The sequence below is a fragment of the Lepidochelys olivacea genome, assembly GCF_965140295.1.
Source record: "Lepidochelys olivacea isolate rLepOli2 genome assembly, chromosome: 5".
In the NCBI taxonomy this organism is placed as follows: Eukaryota; Metazoa; Chordata; order Testudines; family Cheloniidae; genus Lepidochelys; species Lepidochelys olivacea.
Genome location: NC_140415.1, coordinates 15,871,454 through 15,894,841, shown reverse-complemented (window position 1 = coordinate 15,894,841; position 23,388 = coordinate 15,871,454). Strand labels below are relative to the sequence as shown.

Below are 23,388 nucleotides of genomic sequence, written 5' to 3'. Positions count from 1 at the left end.
CAATTTTGGTCAGTAAACTGCCTTTCTTGGTCTTCTCCCCAATCTTTGCTTTTTAAAAAGGTTGTTTCTTACAGGAGATTACTCATCAATGGAAGAAACTCCTTGTGCTATAAGAAGTGATTACAGAAATAGAAACACAAAATAAATTAAAAAAAAAACATAAATATAAGATCAGGTGCTAACAGATTAAAATGTGAGTTCAACAAAGCAAAACAAAATTCTGGATTGTCCAAACAAAATACTGTGTGTGAATAGTGATCAGCGTAATACAAGAGTCACTCAATCTGAATAAAAAGAAAAGGAGGACTTGTGGCACCTTAGAGACTAACAAATTTATTTGAGCATAAGCTTTCGTGAGCTACAGCTCACTTCATCGGATGCATCCGATGAAGTGAGCTGTAGCTCACAAAAGGTTATGCTCAAATAAATTTGTTAGTCTCTAAGGTGCCACAAGTCCTCCTTTTCTTTTTGTGAATACAGACTAACACGGCTGCTACTCTGAAATCAATCTGGATAATGGCTCATAATAAGAGTGAGCAAACAATGGATTTGCTTGGTTCACTGGCAGTTCTGAAAAATAATAATAAAATCATGTTGGGGCCTTTTAAACTGGTTTTAATAGAAGATAAGGAAATTTGGAAACAAAGGGTGAGATTCACAAGGGATATAGGCACATTTCACGGGGGGTGGTTGTCTCCTACCCACCATTAACTCAGTAGCTCAGTGGTTAGGGCACTCACCCAGGACGTGGGAGGAAGGACTGGAACTTGGCTGTCTTCCCTCCCAAATTAGTGCCCGAACTACCAGGCTATAGTCATTCTCTCGCTCTCTGGCTGAACGAGTATTTAATTGTTTATACCAAGTGGAGCAGCTTCCACAGGAGAGATTGAGGATCACCTAGAATATATTCCTATAGCCTGTGGTTAGGGCACTCACCTGAGAAGTGGGGGACAAGAGTTCAAGTCCCTGCCTCACATCAGGCAAAAGGGGGTTTAGACCCTGGGTCACTCACATCCTGGATGAGTGCTCTAACCACTTGGCCATTGGATACAAGGGGGTCCTTCTCCTCCTTCTTGGTTTTGTGAATGGCACCTCAGCCTTTGTTAATCTAGCCAGAAATATCAAAATGTGTCATTTCAGAAATGAAAAAATAAACCATGTCACAGTTCAAGGCTGCTGCCCCTATATTCTGCCGCTGTAGTCCAGCAAGGGCACCTACTCTCAGGCTTCTGGCTCCTCTGGTTGTCACCTCTCTTGGGTGGTGACTTGTCTTACCTCCTTCTGTCCAGAGTATTTGTAGGCTGCACAGCTTCCTGATTGTACTGTGAATTCACCTGGAAAGTCAGGCTGCCTAAGCGGGCCTGCTTTGCTTTCCTCCTCAACAACAGTTAACAGTGCAATTACCATAGTTATAAGTTACCACATAGTATTTCCTCTGCAAGCCTACTTTATTCTTAAGGTAAAAAAGCATTACAGAGAAAACATGAATAAAAGAACCTACACAAGTGCTAATAAGCTTACTAGACATCACTCCACCTCTGACATTGGCTCTGGCGGGAGCAGTCCTTCGACATCGTACCCAAAGGGTTTCCTTTATGGTCACCAGCTCATCACAGCTTTAGCTCAAAACAAGCACCCAGTCTTATGGGGCCTCAGTAGGCCAATTCATCCATTACTTCCCTAAGAATTGGAGCCCTTGATGGCCTAGAGGTCTTGTCTGTTGGCTGGTTCAGGAAGAAGGCCCTGAGCCAGTTTAAAATCAATTTGGCTATTTATCCAAAAATCCTTTCTTTGTCTGTTGGTCACTGTAGAAAGCAGTTTGGACTAGTTACTTACCTCTCCAGGGAGGTGGCGTCAAAGGGCTGAACAGAGGAAATATATTAGCATCCCCCTCCTACTAGAAAAGATACAGACAATGCCACAATAACATAAACACAATTGCATTTTGAGAACGGGCCCCAAAGGTATTGACCCTAATTCAGTAAGGTTTAACTTAACTCAGTAAACTTTATCTTAATTCCATAGGGTTTGATCAGGATATTGTCAGTCTGTCACAAACCATTTCAACATTTCTGATTTCTTTTTTTTTAACCAAACTTAATTGCCAAAACTGACCCAAATTCATGAAATGTTGTAGTCAATACAAAATTTTGCATTTCAGCAAATTAATTTCATCTAAAAAATGTTGTCCAGCGCTACTCATCATCTGCTGTGGGGTTCCACTGCACTCTCTCACTTATGAGTTGTGAAAGGTTGACCTTTCCTTGCTATAGTGTTTCTCAAGTGACTTTTGCTTTGTATGTGAACATATTAAATTAATGTTCCCCCCTGTCATAAATATAAAGGGAAGGGTAAACCCCTTTGAAATCCCTCCTGGCCAGGGGAAAGCTCCTCTCACCTGTAAAGGGTTAAGAAGCTAAAGGTAACCTCGCTGGCACCTGACCAAAATGACCAATGAGGAGACAAGATACTTTCAAAAGCTGGGAGGAGGGAGAGAAACAAAGGGTCTGTGTCTGTCTGTAGTCGTCTTGGCCAGGGACAGAACAGGAATGGAGTCTTAGAACTTTTAGTAAGTAATCTAGCTAGGTATGTGTTAGATTATGATTTCTTTAAATGGCTGAGAAAAGAATTGTGCTGAATAGAATAACTATTTCTGTCTGTGTATCTGTTTTGTAACTTAAGGTTTTGCCTAGAGGGGTTCTCTATGTTTTTGAATCTAATTACCCTGTAAGATATCTACCATCCTGATTTTACAGGGGGGATTTCTTTATTTCTATTTACTTCTATTTTTTTATTAAAAGTCTTCTTGTAAAACACTGAATGCTTTTTCATTGTTCTCAGATCCAAGGGTTTGGGTCTGTGGTCACCTATGCAAATTGGTGAGGCTTTTTATCCAACATTTCCCAGGAAAGGGGGGGTGCAAGTGTTGGGAGGATTGTTCATTGTTCTTAAGATCCAAGGGTCTGGGTCTGTAGTCACCTAGGCAAATTGGTGAGGCTTTTTACCAAACCTTGTCCAGGAAGTGGGGTGCAAGGTTTTGGGAAGTATTTTGGGGGGAAAGACGCGTCCAAACAGCTCTTCCCCAGTAACCAGTATTAGTTTGGTGGTGGTAGCGGCCAGTCCAAGGACAACGGGGGGGAATATTTTGTACCTTGGGGAAGTTTTGACCTAAGCTGGTAAAGATAAGCTTAGGAGGTTTTTCATGCAGGTCCCCACATCTGTACCCTAGAGTTCAGAGTGAGGGAGGAACCTTGACACCCCCCATCCCTCAAAAAACCCAAAATGTATGCAATGGTAAGTTGTGCGGTAAATAAGAGTGGGTTTTTGCATGTTCAGTGCATTGCTAAATTAGCTTCCCAAGCATGTACAAATCAGTGTACATTTGTTTTGAATATTGCTTAAAGTGCTGCTACTGTTTTTTAAAAATAAAGTTCTGTGCAAATAAATTATCCCTGTCCCCTCCCCGAGCTGGAAAGTGTTCACAACTTGGTAAAATCAAAACCACTGGAAGATCCAAAGGCATCTCCAAAGGTAATTGGACCACCTTCAGTTGGTGAGAGAAAGCTTTCTCTCACAGAAGTTTGTCCAGTGAAAGATACCACCCACCTTGTCTCTCCTTAGCAATACTTTGAAAGAGCAGTGGTCGTTGTTCATGCTGCTATTTGCTCATTACTAGTGATAGGCAACTCTCCTTGAGCAAGGCTGGCTGAGAACAGTGCATGAATATTGGCATAGCATGTACTTCGGAATCACAAGCCTCAGTGCTCTCCCCCCAAAGCCCACTTGACTGTAATGTTGGTACTTGCTCTAAGCAGCGTCTATTCTCTTGTGGCTGCCCTCAACCTGTGGAGGCTGTCTGGCTCAGTAAAAATTCAGGCACGTAATTAACTGAACTGTCATGCTAGAGTAAAATATACAACTTGTTAATGACTAATGTGTGTATTGTTTGCCTCTTCCTCCTCTTCAGTACAGTGTTAACACCTATTATATCCATACAATGGACTTCCATCTATTTATATTAGCCAATGTGATAATGTTAATCAGAATGAAATAAGAATTAATTGAGAATTTCTTCACCTTGCATTTATGACTTTGATACCCTGACTTTGAGTTAGTTGTTTAAGTAACTCCTGCTTCTACTGGGGGATTTATAAGACTTTCACCGGTAGACCTTCTTTCCTTGATACTTATCTCTTGAACATGTAGTAACTGCAAACACTCTACGTGAGGGCTCCATTCACCAGGGATTCCTTTGGCCTAGAAATGTTGGAAGTGCAGACTGAAGCTACTGTTTCTAGTGTGGTAGTTCATTATGTAGAGCAGTGATCAAATATTGTTTAAAGTAATCTGTTGGTTTTTTTTTCCATAAAATGTTTAATAATAAGGATGTAACTTGGTAAAACAAGAATGAAAAAGTGTCTCTAGGACAATATTCTTCAATGAAGATGTAAATAAATATTTCAAAAATTAACCTAGAAAAATATTTGTATCCAGTTTAATAGCATCACTGATTTCAGTTAAATTTAATTATTGTTTGAGAATAGTCTGTGGAGAGTAATCCAACAATGATGGTGGATGCAGTGTTGTTGTAGCTGTGTCGGTCCCAGGTTATTAGCGAGACAAGGTGAGTGTGGTAATATCTTTTACTGGACCAACTTCTGTTGGTGAGAGAGACAAACTTTGGAGCTTACACAGAGCTCATCTTCTGGTCTGGGAAACTTACTCAGACCTTGTCTACACTACAGGTTACTTTGGTATAACATTGTAACTTGTTGTAACTTATGTGATTAAACCACATGCCCCTGAGCAACATAAGTTATACCGACCTAAGCGCTGGTGTAGACAGCTTCTCCTGCTGACATAGCTACCGCCTCTCTTGGCAGCAGGAGTTTATTAAGCTGACGGGAGAGCTCTCTCCTTTTGGCTTAAAGTGTCTCCACCACAAATGCTACAGTGGCGCAGCTGTGCTGCTGTAAGTGCTGTAGTGCGGATGTAGCCTCAGGCTATCTCTACACTGCACTTTTGTCATTAAAGCTTTTGTCGGTCAGGGGTGTGAAAAAAAATCCAAACACCCCGACCGACAAAAGTTTTGACAAAATATGCCTCACTGGGAGTGGTTTTATTTTGCCAACAGCAGATCTCTCTCCTGCCAGCATCAAGTGGCTACACTGTGCCGTGCCACCGTAAGGTAGGCAGTATACACATAGCCTCAGAAAGTTACAGCTAAATGCAATTTGGAACAGATTGTTTAACATAAGTGGTTAACACACATTTCAAGGGACCATTCAAGTTGAAGTGGCCCATTTACACCGCTCCAGTCATAGGGAAGAAAGGAGTGTGGGAGAGTACCTGGCGGGAGGGTTGTTAGTGGGTTATAGATTGTTTGTAATAAACCATAAATCCAGTGTGTCTGTTCAGTCCATAATTTTTAGTGTCTAGTAAAGTTTGAATTTAAGATAATCTTTTGAAAGTGGTATTGTGCAGGTTTCCTTTGAGGATGAGGACTGATAGGTCAAATATAGAGTGATTGCTTTGTGAAAAGTGATGGAGTCTAGCTTAGGTTCCTTTCATTCTGTGATGAATGTACAGGGACTCTCAAAAGTTTACCTGATAAAGTTGAGGGCTCTTTGATTGTTCTTCTGTGTGTATAAAACACATCTTCCTGGGATGAATTATTGCTTCAAACATACTTGGTAGGTAGGTAGAGTGTATATTACTTTTGTGATTCTGATTCATAGGTTATTTCGCAAATTTGTTCTCCTGTCTGGGTGAGTAATCTTCTGAACAACATGACTTTAAGCATACACTGAACCTTATACCTGAAATCATAAATACTTTTTTGAAAAAAGTCCTACCTGACAATAAGGCTGCCATTACTTTATGGGGAGATTTTTTTGGCAGGGAAGGGGGATTGGAATTCTTGAACTGCGGTCTGTGATCAATCCACAACCTGAGCTTTACTCCTTGAAAAATATTCTCTCGTTGTTCATCAGTATTGGAAAATGGTTTGAAGTCTAACACTGCTACACTGTGGATTAATGAAAGGATCCATGCTTAAGATAAGTTTCCGTCTTTATATTCATTCATTAACTAAACAGCATCTCCGGGGGGGATGTGGTGCAAAGCAAATCCAATGGCTAGTGTTGTTGCTCTCATGCCACCTCATGAATCTTGGCTGATGACATGCAGAAGCATTTTCTGCATAAGTGGTTAATATAATCTATCTTCTGTCTTCATAACAGAAAAATTATTCAGGCAACTTTTTCCCCTTCTTGCACGTATTTTTTTCCCCTGCTTGAGTTTAGCTGGCTGTTACAGTTTACATGGCAGTTTACTTTGCATTTCCTGTTAAGCTTTGCCTCAGCTTCCTAAAAATGGGCTGATTTTTTAGGTGTACACTGCACCCTCTTCATAAGGCATCCTTGGGGGCCTAATAATAATTTTGAGTCGTGAAGGAATAGTGTTACAATGTTTGGGCACGGTAGCAATGCTGTACTTGTGGTGGAGGCACTTCCATTATAACCTTCCCCCCAGGTGCTTATAACTCTTGTGCTGAGATTTTGCAGGCATGTTTTTACCTAACGTGTACAATTTTAAAATGGCAAAATACAATTCTGTTTTTCTTCTTGTTGTCTGAACTTGAGGAAATGGGGTGTGTCTGGTTTTCAAGGTTTTAACTCTATATTTTATTCTCAGTGGAAAAAGACTAAAGAGGTAGAGAAGTCTGTGCTGTCCAACCATTTTGACCAAAGCAGGAAGTCTGTCTGGTTCTACAGAATGGTGGTAGTTTGGGTTTTTTCAGTTTGCTTTTCAAAATAACTAGGGAACAAAAACTATGTTAAAAGTGTTATGGTTGCAAAGATAAACACTCAAAATTAGGAAATACAAGAGGTTCAGTTATGAGATTATTGTCCCTTCATATTGAAAGCTTCAATCCTGTAGCAATTAAAAAAGCTATATTAACCATGTAATCTGAGTTACAAGAGCCTTTGGTGTCTTTTTAAGCACCCCTATTAAAAAAAACAACAACACCACACTCCTCCCCTCCCTTTTTGTTGGATTCAGATTATACTGCGTCCAAAGAGACACCCCCACCCTCTCCCAAGTGTAGTTGAAGTGCAATAAACGTTCTCCCAATCTGTCAGTGTCTGGAAGGAATACATCCTGATGACAAGCAGCCAGCTGGACAGATTTTTAGATAGAAAATTGAGAGAAGTCCCTGTTTCATTCAGACCCAGTAAATTGTAATGTCTGTAGGCGTTGATTCTGTTTCCCATTTTTATACCATTTGTCTTCAATTACAGCTGTGTTTCTAGAGCTGAAATAAGAGACCACCTCAGAGATGAAATTTTAACATTTCAAAAAATATGTATTGGCAAGTAAGTTTAATCTTTCTGAAATTCAGCTACAGAATGCTACTATAAAGCAGGCAACAATGCAAATGTGAGTTTCTCTGTAGTCAAACAAGCATAAATTAAAATTGTAGAGGCAGAGTATTAGACGTTGTGCCAGGTGACTGCTTTCTCTCTCATGCATGCAGTCAATTCACTATGCTGCAAAATAGTCTAATGCACAGGATAATCTGCTGATTTAAAAAAAAAATTAAATTTCAATTTGATGGCTCATCTCACTGATGAAGTTACTCTGTCGTGGAGCATTAACACTGGCTTTACTACTGGAAACCTTTTTAATAACTCCTTTGACTGAAGATCTTACCAAAACCCTATTCATTGGCTCCCATACGCTTGAAGAATGTAAGTATTTGCTCCAGGTTTATTCCCCTCCTAACTAAGGGCTTGTCTACATCATGCAGCTTTTAGCGACAAGGCTGTGTCGACAGCCTTGTCACTAAAAGTCAGCGTGTGTGAATACTCTTTTGCGGTATTTTGTCGGCACTTTTGCTGACAAAATATTTCCAGCCCTATAGGCGGCATAAACTTTGTCAGCAGGAGAGCACTCCTGCCGACAAAGCTGTGTTCACACTGCTGCTTGCGTCGGCAAAACTTTTCTTTTGCGGGGGGGCTTTTTTAAGTACCCACGAAAGACAAAAGTTTTGGCGACAACTGTGCAGTGTAGACAAACACTAAGGCTGTGTCTACGCTGAAGTACTTCAATGTAGACACTCACTGCAGCACAGGAGGGATTCTCCCATCACTGTAATTACTCCCCGTCTCTGAGAGGCAGTAGCTAAATTGATGGAACAATTCTTCTGTGTGTGGAGTTTTTGCACCCCTGGGTGATGTAGCTGGGTCAACCTAACTTTTCAGTGGAGACCTGTAGAGCCCTGCATGGATACAAGATTTATATCCACAGCCACGCCGGAGGAGCTGCCCGTGCTGGCTCCTGCGAGCGGCAACCTGACATGCTGCTGCTTTCACCGCTGCGGATCCTGGCCTGGTTGCAGGCCGTGGCCCTGCTGGTTTCGCTCATTGTCGCTAGAGCCCTGCAGCTTCTCGGATATCTGCATCCATGGATATAAATTTTGTATCCGTGCAGGGATCTAGCAGCCTGGTCTACGCATCTTTAATTACTTCGATTTTGTTTGTCAGATAGCCAGTGTTTTCCAATAGGCTAATGCTCAGTAAGGATGGGGAATGACTTAGCAAATTGATTATGATAAGACTTAATGCTTATGGAAGGCTGTATACTAGGGGTACTAGGACAGAGACTCTGCCACTGATTTGTGGTGAACTTGGACATCATCCTTGACTTCACTGTGCCTCAGTTTCCCCATCTGTAAATTGGTGACAATGATATTCCCTCACCTTTGAAGTGCTTTGAGATGAGATAAAGAGTGCTTGGAAGTACTAAGTATATGTTATGTAGCATATCTCATCTTCAGACATTAAACTGGCTTGACTGTATTTGTATTCTCAGACCTGCTAGAAAAATGCTGCTTAAAACAGTTGTCTCATTTCTACAGTTCAGACTCTGAATTAGCTGCTTCTGCACAGAGACTGTAGATGCCTTCTTTGACATCCTGGGTTTTGGACCAGTAAAACATTTCCAAATGGTGCCCACAGACCAAAGAAAACCCCTGTCTGGAAACTGAGCTTCCTTTTTCATGCAGTCAAAGCCACACTGGCAGCTGAGCCCCCAAGAAGGCAGAAACACCTGTGGACAGCAGAATTGGATTTGATGTGAATGTAGTCTTGAGTGTCATGCAATTTGAGACCTTAATCTTGTTAGGAAGAGAATGTGCAGCTAGTCTGTGTGTGCAGGTGGAGGAGACATGGAAGTGAGAGTAAATCATCCATTTGGAACATGGAAGGGCTTTTCAGGATGTAAGAGGCTTCACTAGGAATCTCTGAAGTGATTTTTGAAGTTGATGGATATAAATGGGTTTGGCTTATCCTTAGGTGTACATGAATGTTTACTAGCTAGGAGTGTGTGACCCAGACACTGTGTGCTGCCAGTGGGCAGAGGGCACAGTGGGTGCCTATGGTTTTATAGGGATCTCCTGGGTCAGATATATGCATAATAGTTCACTGAAGGGTGGCATTGTGATCTCTGAGAGCCAGTAGCCCACTGGTCATCATAGTCATTGTGAAATGTATGTATGGATAATATTTAAGGAGTTATGTATCTATATGGGAGATTATGTTCTTAAGGTTTTGAAGTTAAGGTAGGTCAACAGAAAGTGACATACCTCAGAAATACTCTGTGGCCAGAGGAATTGGGGATCTACTCATTGCAGGCACAGACAAGGCTTCCTCATGCTAAAAGCAGGTAGTAGCAAGGTGCCTCACAACCCTGGGTACCCCTGGGAAGCGTCACAGAGTGGATTTCTGTTTGTGATCATCCCGTAAATGTAAATCTATACATCTAGGAACAAAGAATGTAGACTATGCTTATAAGATAGGGGACTCTATCCTGGGAAGCAGCGACTCTGAAAAAGATTTAGGGGCGGTCGTGGATAATCCTTTGAACGTGAGCTCCGACTGTGACACGGTGGCCAATAGAGCTAATGCAATCTTGGGATTCATAAACAGAGGAATCTCGAGTAGGAATAGAGAGGTTATTTTACCTCTGTGCTTGGCATTAATGTGTCCACTGCTGGCCTACTGTGTCCCGTTCTGGTGTCACACTTCAAGAAGGATGTTGATAAATTGGAGGTAGTTCGGAGAAGAGCCAGGAGAATGATTAAAGGATTACACAACATGCTTTATAGTGATAGACTCAAAGAACTCAATCTATTTAGCTTAACAAAGAGAAGGTTAAAGGGTGACTCAATTACAGTCCATAAGTATCTACATGGGGAGCACATGTATAATATAATAGGCTCTTCAGTCTAGCAGAGAAACGTATAGCATGATCCCATGGCTGGAAGTTGAAGCTAGGCATAAATTTTTAATGGTGAGAGTAATTAACCATGGGAAAAATTTACCAAGGGTCATGGTGGATTCTCCATCACTGACCATTTTAAATCAGGAGTGAATGTCTTTCTGAAAGATATTCTTTAGGAATTATTTTGGAGATGTTCTGTGATGTGTGCTATACAGAAGGTCAGACTAGATGATCACAATGGTCCCTTCTGGCCTTACAATCTATGGATCTTTCCTGCCCACTGTCCTCCCATTTTCTCTCCTACTCCCACAAATATACTTCCATATTAAATGCTATGGCATTTAGTGAAGTGAGGTGAAGTTTGGGGATGTTTTTGGGTGATAAAGATTTCTCCAAACTTCATTTTTGTCACTGCACACAACCCAGCTGTGGAACTGGGTGCTCACCACAGAAGCATTTGGGCCCCAGGTTTCTGCAGATATGCGCCTTACTTTGTCAACTTGTAGATGAAAGGAAGTACTCTTTTAGTCAACATATAGTTAGACTATGGAACTCATTATCGCAAGATGTTATTGAGGCCAAGAATTCAGTAAGATTGGATGTTTATATGGATAACCAGAATATATCCAGAGTTGTTATAGTTAATGGGTAAAATAAGAGTATTTGTAAGGGATTTAAGACCTCATATTTCAGGGTTAAAGACAAAATCTAACCTTTAGGGATGAAGATTAGATCTTCATGGGGGCAAACTATCTGATATCTTTCCACTGTAAAGGGTTATTGCATTTTCCTATGAAGTGTCTGCTTCTGGCCACTGTCAGAGACTGGAGTACTGGACTAGATGGACCATGGATCTCATGCATTATAGCAGTTCCTATGGAATCTCAATTTGGAGGTTTCCTTGGAGTATGATGATTGGTTTGGCTAATCCATTAAATCCTGTTTTTCTATAGTTCTTTTGCGTGATTTGAGGGTGAGTGGGAGAGCCATACCTCCCAGGAACTAATCTGTTTCATATTTTAACCCACTGGAGAGGTTTGGGCTTCTGGATGCACCTCTCTTGGTTTTACAGGGAGGAATTCTATTGAGAACATGTGGGATGATATATAATTACTATATGAGCATGCAAACTGGAATGTACAAAAACAGCTTGGGCAAAATATCTCACAAGTAGAGGAGATTTGAGCTTTAAAGAAGGCTCTTGAGTCACTTTCTGCCAGAGAGAAAGTATACTCATGTCTTTGGGAACCTCTGACTGTAAAAGAGACTGGCAACTAGGTTAGTTTATGCTTGGAGATTTCTGAAACCACTGAAGTCGGTCTTTCCCCTAATTTCCCATTGTAAAGAGGGCTGAATAACTTTTAAACATAAATACTTTCAATTTCCGTAACATTTTCTGTCCAGGGACCTCAAAACATTTTGAAAACAGTAAGGATTGAATCCTCACTTTTCCCAGGCCTACTAACATACCTGCATTGGCAGGTGATACTGGGGTCTACTCACCCTTCACATCCCTTTGGTAACCTGTGTTTCAGATGATAAGCAGAGGGAGTCTGCCTGCTTACCTTCTATAAAAGCAGGACAAAGATGTATGGGAAATGCACAAGGGAAAAGATGAACAAAATTGAGAGAATCTACGGAGGCGAGAGAACTAGGTGAGGGTGTGTGCTGGAGCTGAGAAATAACAGTGCAGTAGAAAGAAATTAGTGTGTAGAAACCTTTGGGGCTGTGGAGAGAGAATGAAAAGATACAGCAAGACAGATGAAGCTTAAAAGAGGCAGAAAGAGGAGAGAATGAAAAAGCATAGTTTTCTATTCAACCCCTCTATGGTAAAGCAAACAAAAGCCCTCTAGATTTTTCTCAGCCTTGGGCTGATCTGATATCCTTCCCCTGGCCCAAATCCATTTAGGATGTTTGTGCCACCCTCATTTTCATTCTGAAAGACTGACCACAATGCTCCCTCCTGTATTGATTGCTATGCCCATTTTATAGATGACAGCTTCAGATCACTAGAATTGTTTACTTACACCAGCAATGAATTTGGCCTTGAGAGGTTAAGTGCCTTGCCCAAGGATAGCTGAGTGAGCTGATGATAGAGCGAGGAGCAGAAATCTAGTCTCTTAACTGTCTTCTTTACTTGCTAGACTCAGCTCCACCTCTAAACGTCTCTTGGTGCTTAGTGAAAATTCTGGTTGTGATATTTACCTTCTTTGTATTCAGAAGGTGACAAACTTAAAAAACAAAATCCCATTTCATAGTTGCACTTGGTAAAATATATCTAGCTCTTTTTGATGGGATAATAGGCAGTTACCTATAGACTGTCAGCTTGTCAGAAAACTCATTGAACTGCAGTTATCCTAGGCCGGGGGTTTTGAAAATGGAAGTTCAATAGACTCCAGCTTTTCTACTGATCATAGCATGTTTCTTTGTACCAGGTTTCTTAAAACAAACAAGCTGGGCCTGGAAGCGTAAAAGACCCCACCCAAAAAACCTTATTGGCTTTATATATATATATTTAGTGAAATACTTCTGTGATGGATTGTATTTACTGAGGGACAACCTATCCTAAATGCTCAATTACTGAGGGACAATCTACACTCATTGCTATATTTCCTTTCCACAAGCTACTCTCAGTATAACCTTTTATGAGTGATGTACCTGAATATTTGGATGTTAATATCTAAACTGTATCATTAAATCTATTAACCTTAATTTGGGTTACTGCAGATTATGTACTATATGTATTTTATGACTTTTAAACCAAAATTTGTACTTTTGGATAATGTAAGCATTATACCCAGATGTATAAACACTCTTTCCTTAACCTGTGTATTATATAATTTTAACATTAGCTTTAATACATTTTTTTAAATCTGTTCTTTTCAATGGAGTTTGTCAGGTTAATAACACTAAATTGGAAAAGGGGAAATTTACATTCTGTTGTTAAGGAATCTTGTCTTTCCTTGGTAATATTGGCAGGAGATAAGATCCTTAAATATCTAATATAGAAGCAATATAGAGGTGTTCCATTTAATGTGGCCTTGGGCAAGATGCCTACATACTGTTTCTGTTTTTCCTGTCTCTAAAATGCAAATACTTGATTTACTTCACAAGGATTATATGAGGATTAGTTAATTTGTACGATGCTTTGCAGGCCTACAGACTTAGCACCTCTAGTGGTGTATGTGTATTTTATAGGTTTCACATAGTTGGGATTATTTTAAGATTGTTTGGTTCCCTTCTCTCTTCCTCGCCATCCCCCCTTTTCATTGTAAAATCCTTATAAGTAGCTGTTTTGATATAGATATGTAATCTGGCAATTAGTGAACGTGTAAAAATCCTGTCCTCATGATATATACGTGATTTACAATTGCATCTGTTGTAACCACATGCTATAATTATTGAAACTGGGTTACAGTATTAAGTCTGAAATTAAATGTTTGCTTATGGAGGCACTTTCAGTTTTAGAAAAACGTTACATTCTTCCTTTTATATCCACACATGATGCAACAATATTCCTAGTACAAAAGCAAAACTTTTTCTACAAATTGAAACTGTAGACCTATGTTTATTTTCAGGGGCTTATTCCAAAACAAGCATCGGACGAGTGAAGTTTAGGACATAGAAATTATCTGTCCGCTTTAAATATGAATTGTTTGACAAAGTGAGATGAATGTTAATTGTCCATTGTATGGCCACACTACTTCAAATAATGCATGCAGTCTGTGTGACTGAGGTAAATGGAGTAACTAAAATGACAGGTTTCGGTGGTAGCCATGTTAGTCTGTATCAGCAAAAAAAGCGAGGAGTCCTTGTGGCACCTTAGACTAACAAATTTATTTGGGCACAAGCTTTCTTGGGCTAGAAGCCATTTCATCAGATGTATGAAGTAAAAGATACAGGAGCAGGTATAAATACATGAAAGGATGTGGGTTGCTTTACCAAGTGTTAGGTCAGTCTAACGAGATAAATCAATTAACAGCAGGATACCAAGGGAGGAGAAATAACTTTTGAAGTGGTAAGAGAGTGGCTCATTACACACAGTTGACAAGAAGGTGTGAGTAACAGTAGGGAGAAATTAGTATTGGGGAAGTTAAGTTTAGGTTTTGTAATGACGCAACCACTTCCAGTCTTTATTCAGACTAATCTGATGGTATCTAGTTTGCAAATTAATTCCAGTTCTTCAGCTTCACTTTGGAGTCTGTTTTTGATGTTTTTTTGTTGAAGAATTGCCACTTTGAGGTCTGTTATTGAGCGACGAGAGAGATTGAAGTGTTCTCCTACTGGTTTTTGAACGTTATGCTTCCTGATGTCAGATTTGTGTCATTTATTCTTTTGCGTAGAGACTCTGGTTTGGCCAGTGTACCTGGCAGAGGGGCATTGCTGGCACATGATGGCATATATCAGATTGGTAGATGTGCAGGTGAACAAGCCCCGGATGGTGTGGCTGATGACTTAATTTCCCCAAGACTAATTTCTCCCTACTGTTACTCACACCTTCTTGTCAACTGTCTGTAATGGGCTACTCTCTTACCACTTCAAAAGTTATTTCTCCTCCCGTGGTATCCTGCTGTTAATTGATTTATCTCGTTAGACTGTCCTAACACTTGGTAAAGCAACCCACAGCCTTTCATGTATTTATACCTGCTCCTGTATCTTTTACTTCATAGAATATCAGGGTTGGAAGGGACCTCAGGAGGTCATCTAGTCCAACCTCCTGCTCAAAGCAGGACCAATCCCCAATTAAATCATCCCAGCCAGGGCTTTGTCAAGCCTGGCCTTAAAAAATTTCTAAGGAAAGAGATTCTACCACCTCCCTAGGTAACGCATTCCAGTGTTTCACCACCCTCCTAGTGAAAAAGTTTTTCCTAATATCCAAACTAAACCTCCCCCACTGCAACTTGAGACCATTACTCCTTGTCCTGTCCTCTTCTACCACTGAGAATAGTCTAGAACCATCCTCTCTGGAACCACCTCTCAGGTAGTTGAAAGCAGCTATCAGATCCCCCCCCCTCATTCTTCTCTTCTGCAGGCTAAACAATCCCAGTTCCCTCAGCCTCTCCTCATAAGTCATGAGTTCCAGACCCCTAATCATTTTTGTTGCCCTTCGCTGGACTCTTTCCAATTTATCCACATCCTTCTTGTGGTGTGGGGCCCAAAACTGGACACAGTACTCCAGATGAGGCCTCACCAATGTCGAATAGAGGGGGACGATCACGTCCCTCGATCTGCTCGCTATGCCCCTACTTATACATCCCAAAATGCCATTGGCCTTCTTGGCAACAAGGGCACACTGCTGACTCATATCCAACTTCTCGTCCACTGTCACCCCTAGGTCCTTTTCCGCAGAACTGCTGCCTAGCCATTCGGTCCCTAGTCTGTAGCTGTGCATTGGGTTCTTCCGTCCTAAGTGCAGGACCCTGCACTTATCCTTATTGAACCTCATCAGATTTCTTTTGGCCCAATCCTCCAATTTGTCTCGGTCCCTCTGTATCCTATCCCTCCCCTCCAGCGTATCTACCACTCCTCCCAGTTTAGTATCATCCGCAAATTTGTTGAGAGTGCAATCCACACCATCCTCCAGATCATTTATGAAGACATTAAACAAAACTGGCCCCAGGACCGACCCCTGGGGCACTCCACTTGACACCGGCTGCCAACGAGACATGGAGCCATAGATCACTACCCGTTGAGCCCGACAATCTAGCCAACTTTCTACCCACCTTATAGTGCATTCATCCAGCCCATACTTCTTTAATTTGCTGACAAGAATACTGTGGGAGACCGTGTCAAAAGCTTTGCTAAAGTCAAGAAACAATACATCCACTGCTTTCCCTTCATCCACAGAACCAGTAATCTCATCATAGAAGGCGATTAGATTAGTCAGGCATGACCTTCCCTTGGTGAATCCATGCTGACTGTTCCTGATCACTTTCCTCTTATGTAAGTGCTTCAGGATTGATTCTTTGAGGACCTGCTCCATGATTTTTCCGGGGACTGAGGTGAGGCTGACTGGCCTGTAGTTCCCAGGATCCTCCTCCTTCCTTTTTTTAAAGATTGGCACTACATTAGCCTTTTTCCAGTCATCCGGGACTTCCTCCGTTTGCCACGAGTTTTCAAAGATAATGGCCAATGGCTCTGCAATCACAGCCGCCAATTCCTTTAGCATACATCTGATGAAGTGGGTTCTAGCCCACGAAAGCTTATGCCCAAATAAATTTGTTATTCTCTAAGGTGCAACAAGGACTCCTCGTTTGTTTTTTTTTAAATGACAAGGTCATAGGAATTGCAGTACTGCACTATAACAAATTTATTTAAATGCAGTAATTGTATTATACAAGCGGCAGGCCTCTATAGGCTCAGGGATTGTTATTGCTCATATAACTAAATGCTTCCTTTCTTCGTCTTCAGTGCCGAGCTAAAGCTGTTGGAAGAAGCCACCATCTCAATCTGCAAGTCTTTAGGTGAGAGAGATTATTTTGATGTCTTCACATATTTCTGTGTTTATCAACTTTTCTGATAAATCAGTGTTCATGTAAACTTCTATGTCTGTATTTATTTAATTTTGCTCATCTGCATTTCTATAATGAGATTTTTAAAATCATATTTATCTCCAAGTGGAAGATGAAAACACATTCTACTAATCTGTGTTGCTTAAATGTAACATTATCACGTTATTCTGGGTGTTGCCAACAGACGGAAGTGACTTGGGCATAGTTATTTTAGTAATTGAGCAGACTTCTTTTAAATAATGATTTTTAAAGCATTGCCCCTTTAGAAGTAGAAGATCAGTGGACAATATATAGAGTGTCAGTGGGCAAAGATGGAGTCTAGTGTGTGATACCTGTCATGTGGAGTTGACACTTGAATTAGAAGACGAGTGCATATTCTGCTTCTCATTCTGAATTTTAATTTGATTCCCTGGATGTTTTAAGTTTTAACTTGCAACGTTAACTCTGTTCTTTACACTATAGAAACTTCTAAAATATTGAAAGGGTAACAATGCTGATAGAGAGAGATTATGCAGGGAAGAACCAGGGATGGTAGAAGGGTGAGGAATGAAATGACATTGTCACAGTCAAAAAGAAAAGGATTACTTGTGGCACCTTAGAGACTAACCAATTTATTTGAGCATGAGCTTTCGTGAGCTGTAGCTCATGAAAGCTCATGCTCAAATAAATTGGTTAGTCTCTTAAGGTGCCACAAGTACTCCTTTTCTTTTTGCGAATACAGACTAACACGGCTGTTACTCTGAAACCTGTCACAGTCAGGCAGACTTTCCTGATAGTGAGATCTATTGAGGTGTGGAATAGTCCCCTGAAAGAAACGCTGTGGGTCCGTTGTTTGGAATGTTTTAAATGTAGGTTGGAAAATGTAGTGTAGTGAACAATCTTGCAATATCAGAAACGTTGACAGGAGAATCTTGGAGGTTTTTGTCATCTTTAACTATAGACTGTTTAAAAAAAAAAAACTAAAAAAAGTAGGCTTGTTGTGTGTGTGTGTTTATTTAAAAAAATACATAAAATGTGCAATGGAGAGTAATTCCCACTCTATATATCCTGTGTTTGAATTAATTATTCTAACTTAAATTACAAATGTACTCTAATCTTTTCAATCCCTCATCTAGTTGAGAACAATCCTCGAACAGGAAATCTTGGGGCATTGATTAAAGTTTTCCTTTCTAGAACCAAAGAGTTAAAAATTTCAGCGGAATGTCAAAAGTAAGTTGGCAGTGAAATGCCGGGTGTTCCCTTTTATGTTTTAAATGTTCATTTTGTTGATAGCGCTTGGGTAATGCAATGATGGCTGCTCCATAAATACCTTAATTGGCATGGTGAAAATTCAGGTTCTCTTAAAGTTTGTTTTTGTTTTTAAAAGATAAACTAATTTCAGAGGAACAAGTATCTTGTGTATTTCAAGCATTGGGAATGGAGCATAATATGTAAAGCTGTGCCGTTACAGAAGAATAGAAATTTTCCATTTGCTTTACTGGTGTGAGTGGGTCTAAATGTTGCAACAAACATATGTTTATGTAACTTTGGATTAATCTCTTCCCTTCCCACTCTGCAGTCCTAGGCACTGCAGTCCCATTCCTTTCTGAGGGTGGGCATGACAGACAATAAAAATGCTACGCAAATACTCCTTTTTGCTAGGTTCATAGTCTGTGACTCAAAATTCCTTGGAGCATAAATAAAATTTAAGAGAACAAGTGATGCGCTAGGGATTTTGTTTCCCTTAAACTGTAGTAGCAGTGGCTCTGATGCCATGCTACTGGCTGCTTATTTTGCAAAATAAACATTTATTTTTCAACTTAAATGCTTTTTTAAGGCATAGTATAAACCATCTGATGATGCTTTTTAGCTAATCTAAATTTATTTTAAAATCAGTGCATTATTTCTAGAATACTTGAAACTCTGACCAGGCCAGAATAGAAAATGATATAAAATTCCACTGCTTTCAAATTGTATGATCAGATTGTCTTTCTAATCCTCTTCCCTCCCAGTGGGGGATGAAAATTTCAAGAGGTTATACTTTCAGAAGTATAGTTTTCCAAGAAACTTTCCAAAGATTTTTTTTTTCCTGGAAACTTCTTTCCTGGCAGGGGAAGGAAGAGGAGTTTGCAGACATTTTGAGGCCAACTCCTCTTCTAATCTAGGGATCCATTGAGAAAGAATCTGTCTTATGTCCAGAGGAAAGAAGTCCTCCTTTTGGCTGCTGCTGTGTTGGCCCCTCAGCCCCTTGACAGCATGGCTTCAGCAGGAGCTGCATATATTGCTGTTGACAGGGTCCCCCTGCAGCTGGACATAGGGACCCAGAGGGACATAAAACAGTTCCCTGCTGGATTGCCTTCATGCCTAGAAATCTGGGGTTAAAGTTGTGAAGAGTAACTGGACTTACTGCTGTTGCTCCTGAAATCCACTGAGCATCTTCCACCTCGAGTGTCACCTGAGGAATATTTGTGCACGTAAAGGGATAAGATTGGGGATAAATTTCCATGCAGAAAGAATGAGATATTTGTAGAGGTCTCAATTCATTTGAGAAGATCTGCCCGATTGTAAGTAGGAGTGGGTCCCCAAACTTTTTACCTTGCACCTCCCCTTTCCCCTGTCCGTTCCCCCACCCCTGCTCCCCCTGGAGCTGGAGCCAGGAGTGGGAATGAGGGATATGGACAGGGATAAGGGGGCTGATGTTGGGGCCATAGCTGGGAGATGAACCTTGGCCAGGGGCTGAGCCGGCAGCTGGTGCCCTGAGCACAGGTGCCAGGGCCCAAGGCTGGAACCCCAGCCACGCTCTCCCAAACGTTCCTCCATGCCCCCCTGGGGGGGCGTGCCCCACAGATTGGGGACCTCTGGGATGTAGAGATTAAAAAAGATAATAGGGTAGCTAGTCAATTTCCTGAAGAGAATGGCACTTAATGGTAACTATGACGTTTTTAATAATAGTACTAAACTATATGTAGCAAGAAGGCTGCATCCTCTTGAAAAGAAGCGTTTGTTTAAATACATTTTCCTTGCTATTGAGTGTCCACACTTGAGACTTGCCTTTGCCTCATATGGGCTACAGAGACCTTTCCATTCACTGTTACACACAGGTGGTCATGACTATTGCTGAACATTAATAAGTAAAACATTATTGACTCTTGTTTACTTTTCTGTTTCCCTTCTAGCCATCTTTTTATTTGGCAGGCCCACAATGCGTTGTTCATTATTTGCTGTTTGTTAAAAGTGTTCATATGTCAGATGTCAGAAGAGGAACTGCAACTTCATTTTACTTATGAGGAGAGAATGCCAGGCTCATATGGTAGGTATTAAATATTGTCATGGAAACAAACAATGCCCCTGGGATGTGAATTTGTTGAAAAATGTTTTTTATTATTACTATAGCACCCAGTTCAGCTTCAAGTCCAAATGTCACTTTAAAATTTGAAATAGTAAAGTAATTATGCTATATACTGAGGTGTTCATCAGCCATGGAAAAACCAGATGGAGAAACTTTGAACCTGAGGAGATCCTGAAAGTGTGTCGGGTGGGATTTTCAAAAGCACTCAGCATGGGCTTACCTCTGCTCCCATTGCAGATGAAAGCTATCTGATCAGAAGACAGCATCATCCATATTTGTGCTCCATGAGCCCAACCCCAAAGTATAAGACCTGCCTAATCAGAGAACTAGGTTCCAAGCCTAGTAAAGGGGGAGAGAAGGGATGGGTGAAAGAGGAGACTCAGGGAGAAATATCATCTGCCTTGTTGAGTACAGGGAGATGGTGAGAACAAGAAAGTCGTTTGCAAATATACCTAGGATCAGCACTGTATATTGTGCTTCCATGGTAGGAAAAAATGATTTTATTGTCTCTCAGGAAATTGCATGTTGAGTAATTTGGGGGAATTTGAAAGCATTTGGTTTCTTAAACCAGCCACTCATCAAGTTCACTAACATCTAGAGATCTTTTTCCTTAATTGTTTGTGAGAAATGTGTATTTGATCCTCTTTGGTATTACTAATATGAAGCAAAAATGTTGTCCTGTAAGGGAATGTTCAGATCCATTATCTCTAATTTCTAGTGTCCTGCTGGATGCCTGCTGGCTTAATGGCAATGCTTTGGACTTTTATGTAAGACACCTGGGTTTGATTCCCACTGCTGATGGTTGTGCTCCCTAGTGTTTTAAATAATGCACCAACAAAACCTTAGTCCCCCTCTGCCCATGCGATGTGCTATGATTCTGCCAAGATCACAAGCTAAATAGAAATAATTCTTGTCGGGATTTGGAAGGAAAGCCTTCATCCGATGAAGTGAGCTGTAGTTCACGAAAGCTTATGCTCAGATAATTATGTTAGTCTCTAAGGTGCTACAAGTCCTCCTTTTCTTTTTGCGAATACAGACTAACACGGCTGCTACTCTGAAACCTCTAGGGATAGACACTCTGGTGTGTCCTTCAGACCACAGCTGCTGGAATCTATTCCTGCAGTTGTATCTGAAATTCCTCCTCCTTGTCTGTGTATTCTATTTTTCATCTTTTTGATTTTTTTTTAAAGGAATGTACAATTTTATATGTAAAAGACAGAATTTCATAAAAAAAGAGCAGCCAAAGGGAATAAAGGGCTTTAATAATATATCAAGGGGAAAGAGCAGCACTATGGATACAGTAGAGCCATTAATAAATGATGCAGGTAAAATTCACTCATGGATAATGGAATACAACTATTAAAAAAAATAAAAGTCTGACTCAACAAGAAAATACAGAAAAGTGAATTTAAGCTGAAAATTAGGAACAGCTTCCTCACATTGAAACCAGTTACAGTGTGTTTCTCAAATGCGGCCACCATGCCCGCATGCACCCACCAGAGGCTTTTCTTGCAGCCACAGCTTCCTGCGCAGTGATGGAGGAGAGGGGGGAAACAGTGGCCTCTCCCCTGGGGCTACCAGAAGGGATCTGGGGGCTGCCCTCCTCTGCAGCCACAAATGCCAGAGGAGCAGGCAGCTGATGTGAGTTCCCCACTTTCCCAGGGGTGGTGGGGCTCGGGCTTCTGGCTGCAGCCCTGGGGTGGCAGGTGCCAGGCTGCAGCCTCAGGGCTTCATGCTGCATCCCCACCTGGGAGCCCTGGGCTCACCCCTACCCCCATTGCCCCTGGCCCCCACTGCCTCCCTACCCACCTCTCCATCTGTGGCTTAATTTGTCCCCTGGCTTGCCGGGGCTCTGTAAGTCTGCTGTGAAAAACTATATTTGTATGTTTGTTAATATCACTTTTCACTGCCTCCCAGTTGGCTAGTAAGTCTGCTGTGAAAAGTTATACATACAAATATACATATATAATTTTTCACAGCAGCAGCCTTACTAGCTAGCAAGTCTTAAGAAAAAAGCAATCAATAAAGCAAAAGAAACAACAAAATAGACAAGAATGTGCAAAGCACATTATTTTGTTTCTATTCTGTTTAGGTCCAGTAAAGAATAGAGACAACTGTACATTATTTTTATTATTGAGTCTATAAAAAAACCTACATAAATAAATATAAATGATTTGGATATGTGCATATTTATTTGTTTTTCCTAAAGTTAATTAAGTATTTTAGGAAAAATTGTCAGAGTGGCCACCAAAAACTTTCTTGTGGGAACTTATAGAGACTGGAATAGTCTTCCAGTTAAGGTAATGGAAGCCCATTGCGTGGAGTGTTTAAATTTAAGATGGGCAAAAGACTGCACTGATAGGAAGCCGGGCTGCATGATCTTTTATACACAATCTCTTACAATTTTTCTGTGGTTCTGTTGAAAAAGTAATAATAGAGTCATAAATGCATTTCATAATGCAACAATTGGTGAGTGTAATATAAATGTTGAGGCATTATTATTTATATAGCAGTCACAATGCATAAGTCGCATTGACAAATATCAGTTAACTGCCCCAGACCACTTAAAATGGAAATAATTTTCATTGCAGAAGTAAGGAAATGAAGAGCGGAGCTTACTTTAGCAACCTGAATTGTTATTCTCCTTATCACTTGCTGATATGTATTACAAAAAGTCTTTTAAAAACATGAACGCTGTGTATCCATTCCATTTACAATTATAAAAACATTCTTCATTATAATGCTTTATTTGCTGAAGACTGTTTTGAATAGTGTTGTCATCCTGAAATGAGACATTATTGTAGAGTGCACACACAAGGAGGCAGAGTGAAGGTTAGTGTGCAAACCTTGCCTCTCAATTTCCTGTCTTTACAATAAAGTTTTGGTTAAGGTTCTAATCATATGTGGCTTATTGAATAAAACTAATTACTTTGCTTTCTTCAGCATGGATGGCTGGTGTCAGAATTCTAATACAATATGTGTGGGTTGTGGAAAAAAGAACGCACAAGCATTTGAATATGGGCTTCCTTCAAACAGTCAGCCCAAGCAAGGGCATGTGTCTTGAAGACATAATAATTGTTTGTGCATAGACTAGTGAAAACCATTCATTAAAATCTATTTAACTCCTTGGCGCCTGCTGTTGCTCTGGGGAAACCAGACTTCTGGTGCCAAAAGATTAACAGCTACATATTGAAATGGTTTAATGTCTTTAAGCTGTGATGAGTAATCTCTAAGAATGAGGTCAGCTAGCTGATACATTAA

The 23,388-nt window shown here is 40.6% G+C and overlaps 1 protein-coding gene across 3 annotated transcripts in view; it reads left to right on the top strand.

The window, feature by feature from the left end:
- The window catches only part of DYM (dymeclin), a 385,616-nt gene that overhangs the window by 44,450 nt on the left and 317,778 nt on the right, over window positions 1-23,388 (top strand). For all 3 annotated transcript variants that reach the window (XM_084627911.1, XM_084627912.1, XM_084627910.1), the window contains 3 exons: window positions 16,699-16,751; window positions 17,915-18,008; window positions 19,955-20,088. In XM_084627911.1, the coding sequence (XP_084484037.1) occupies window positions 16,699-16,751; window positions 17,915-18,008; window positions 19,955-20,088 (281 nt within the window). The remainder of the gene's footprint in view (window positions 1-16,698; window positions 16,752-17,914; window positions 18,009-19,954; window positions 20,089-23,388) is intronic.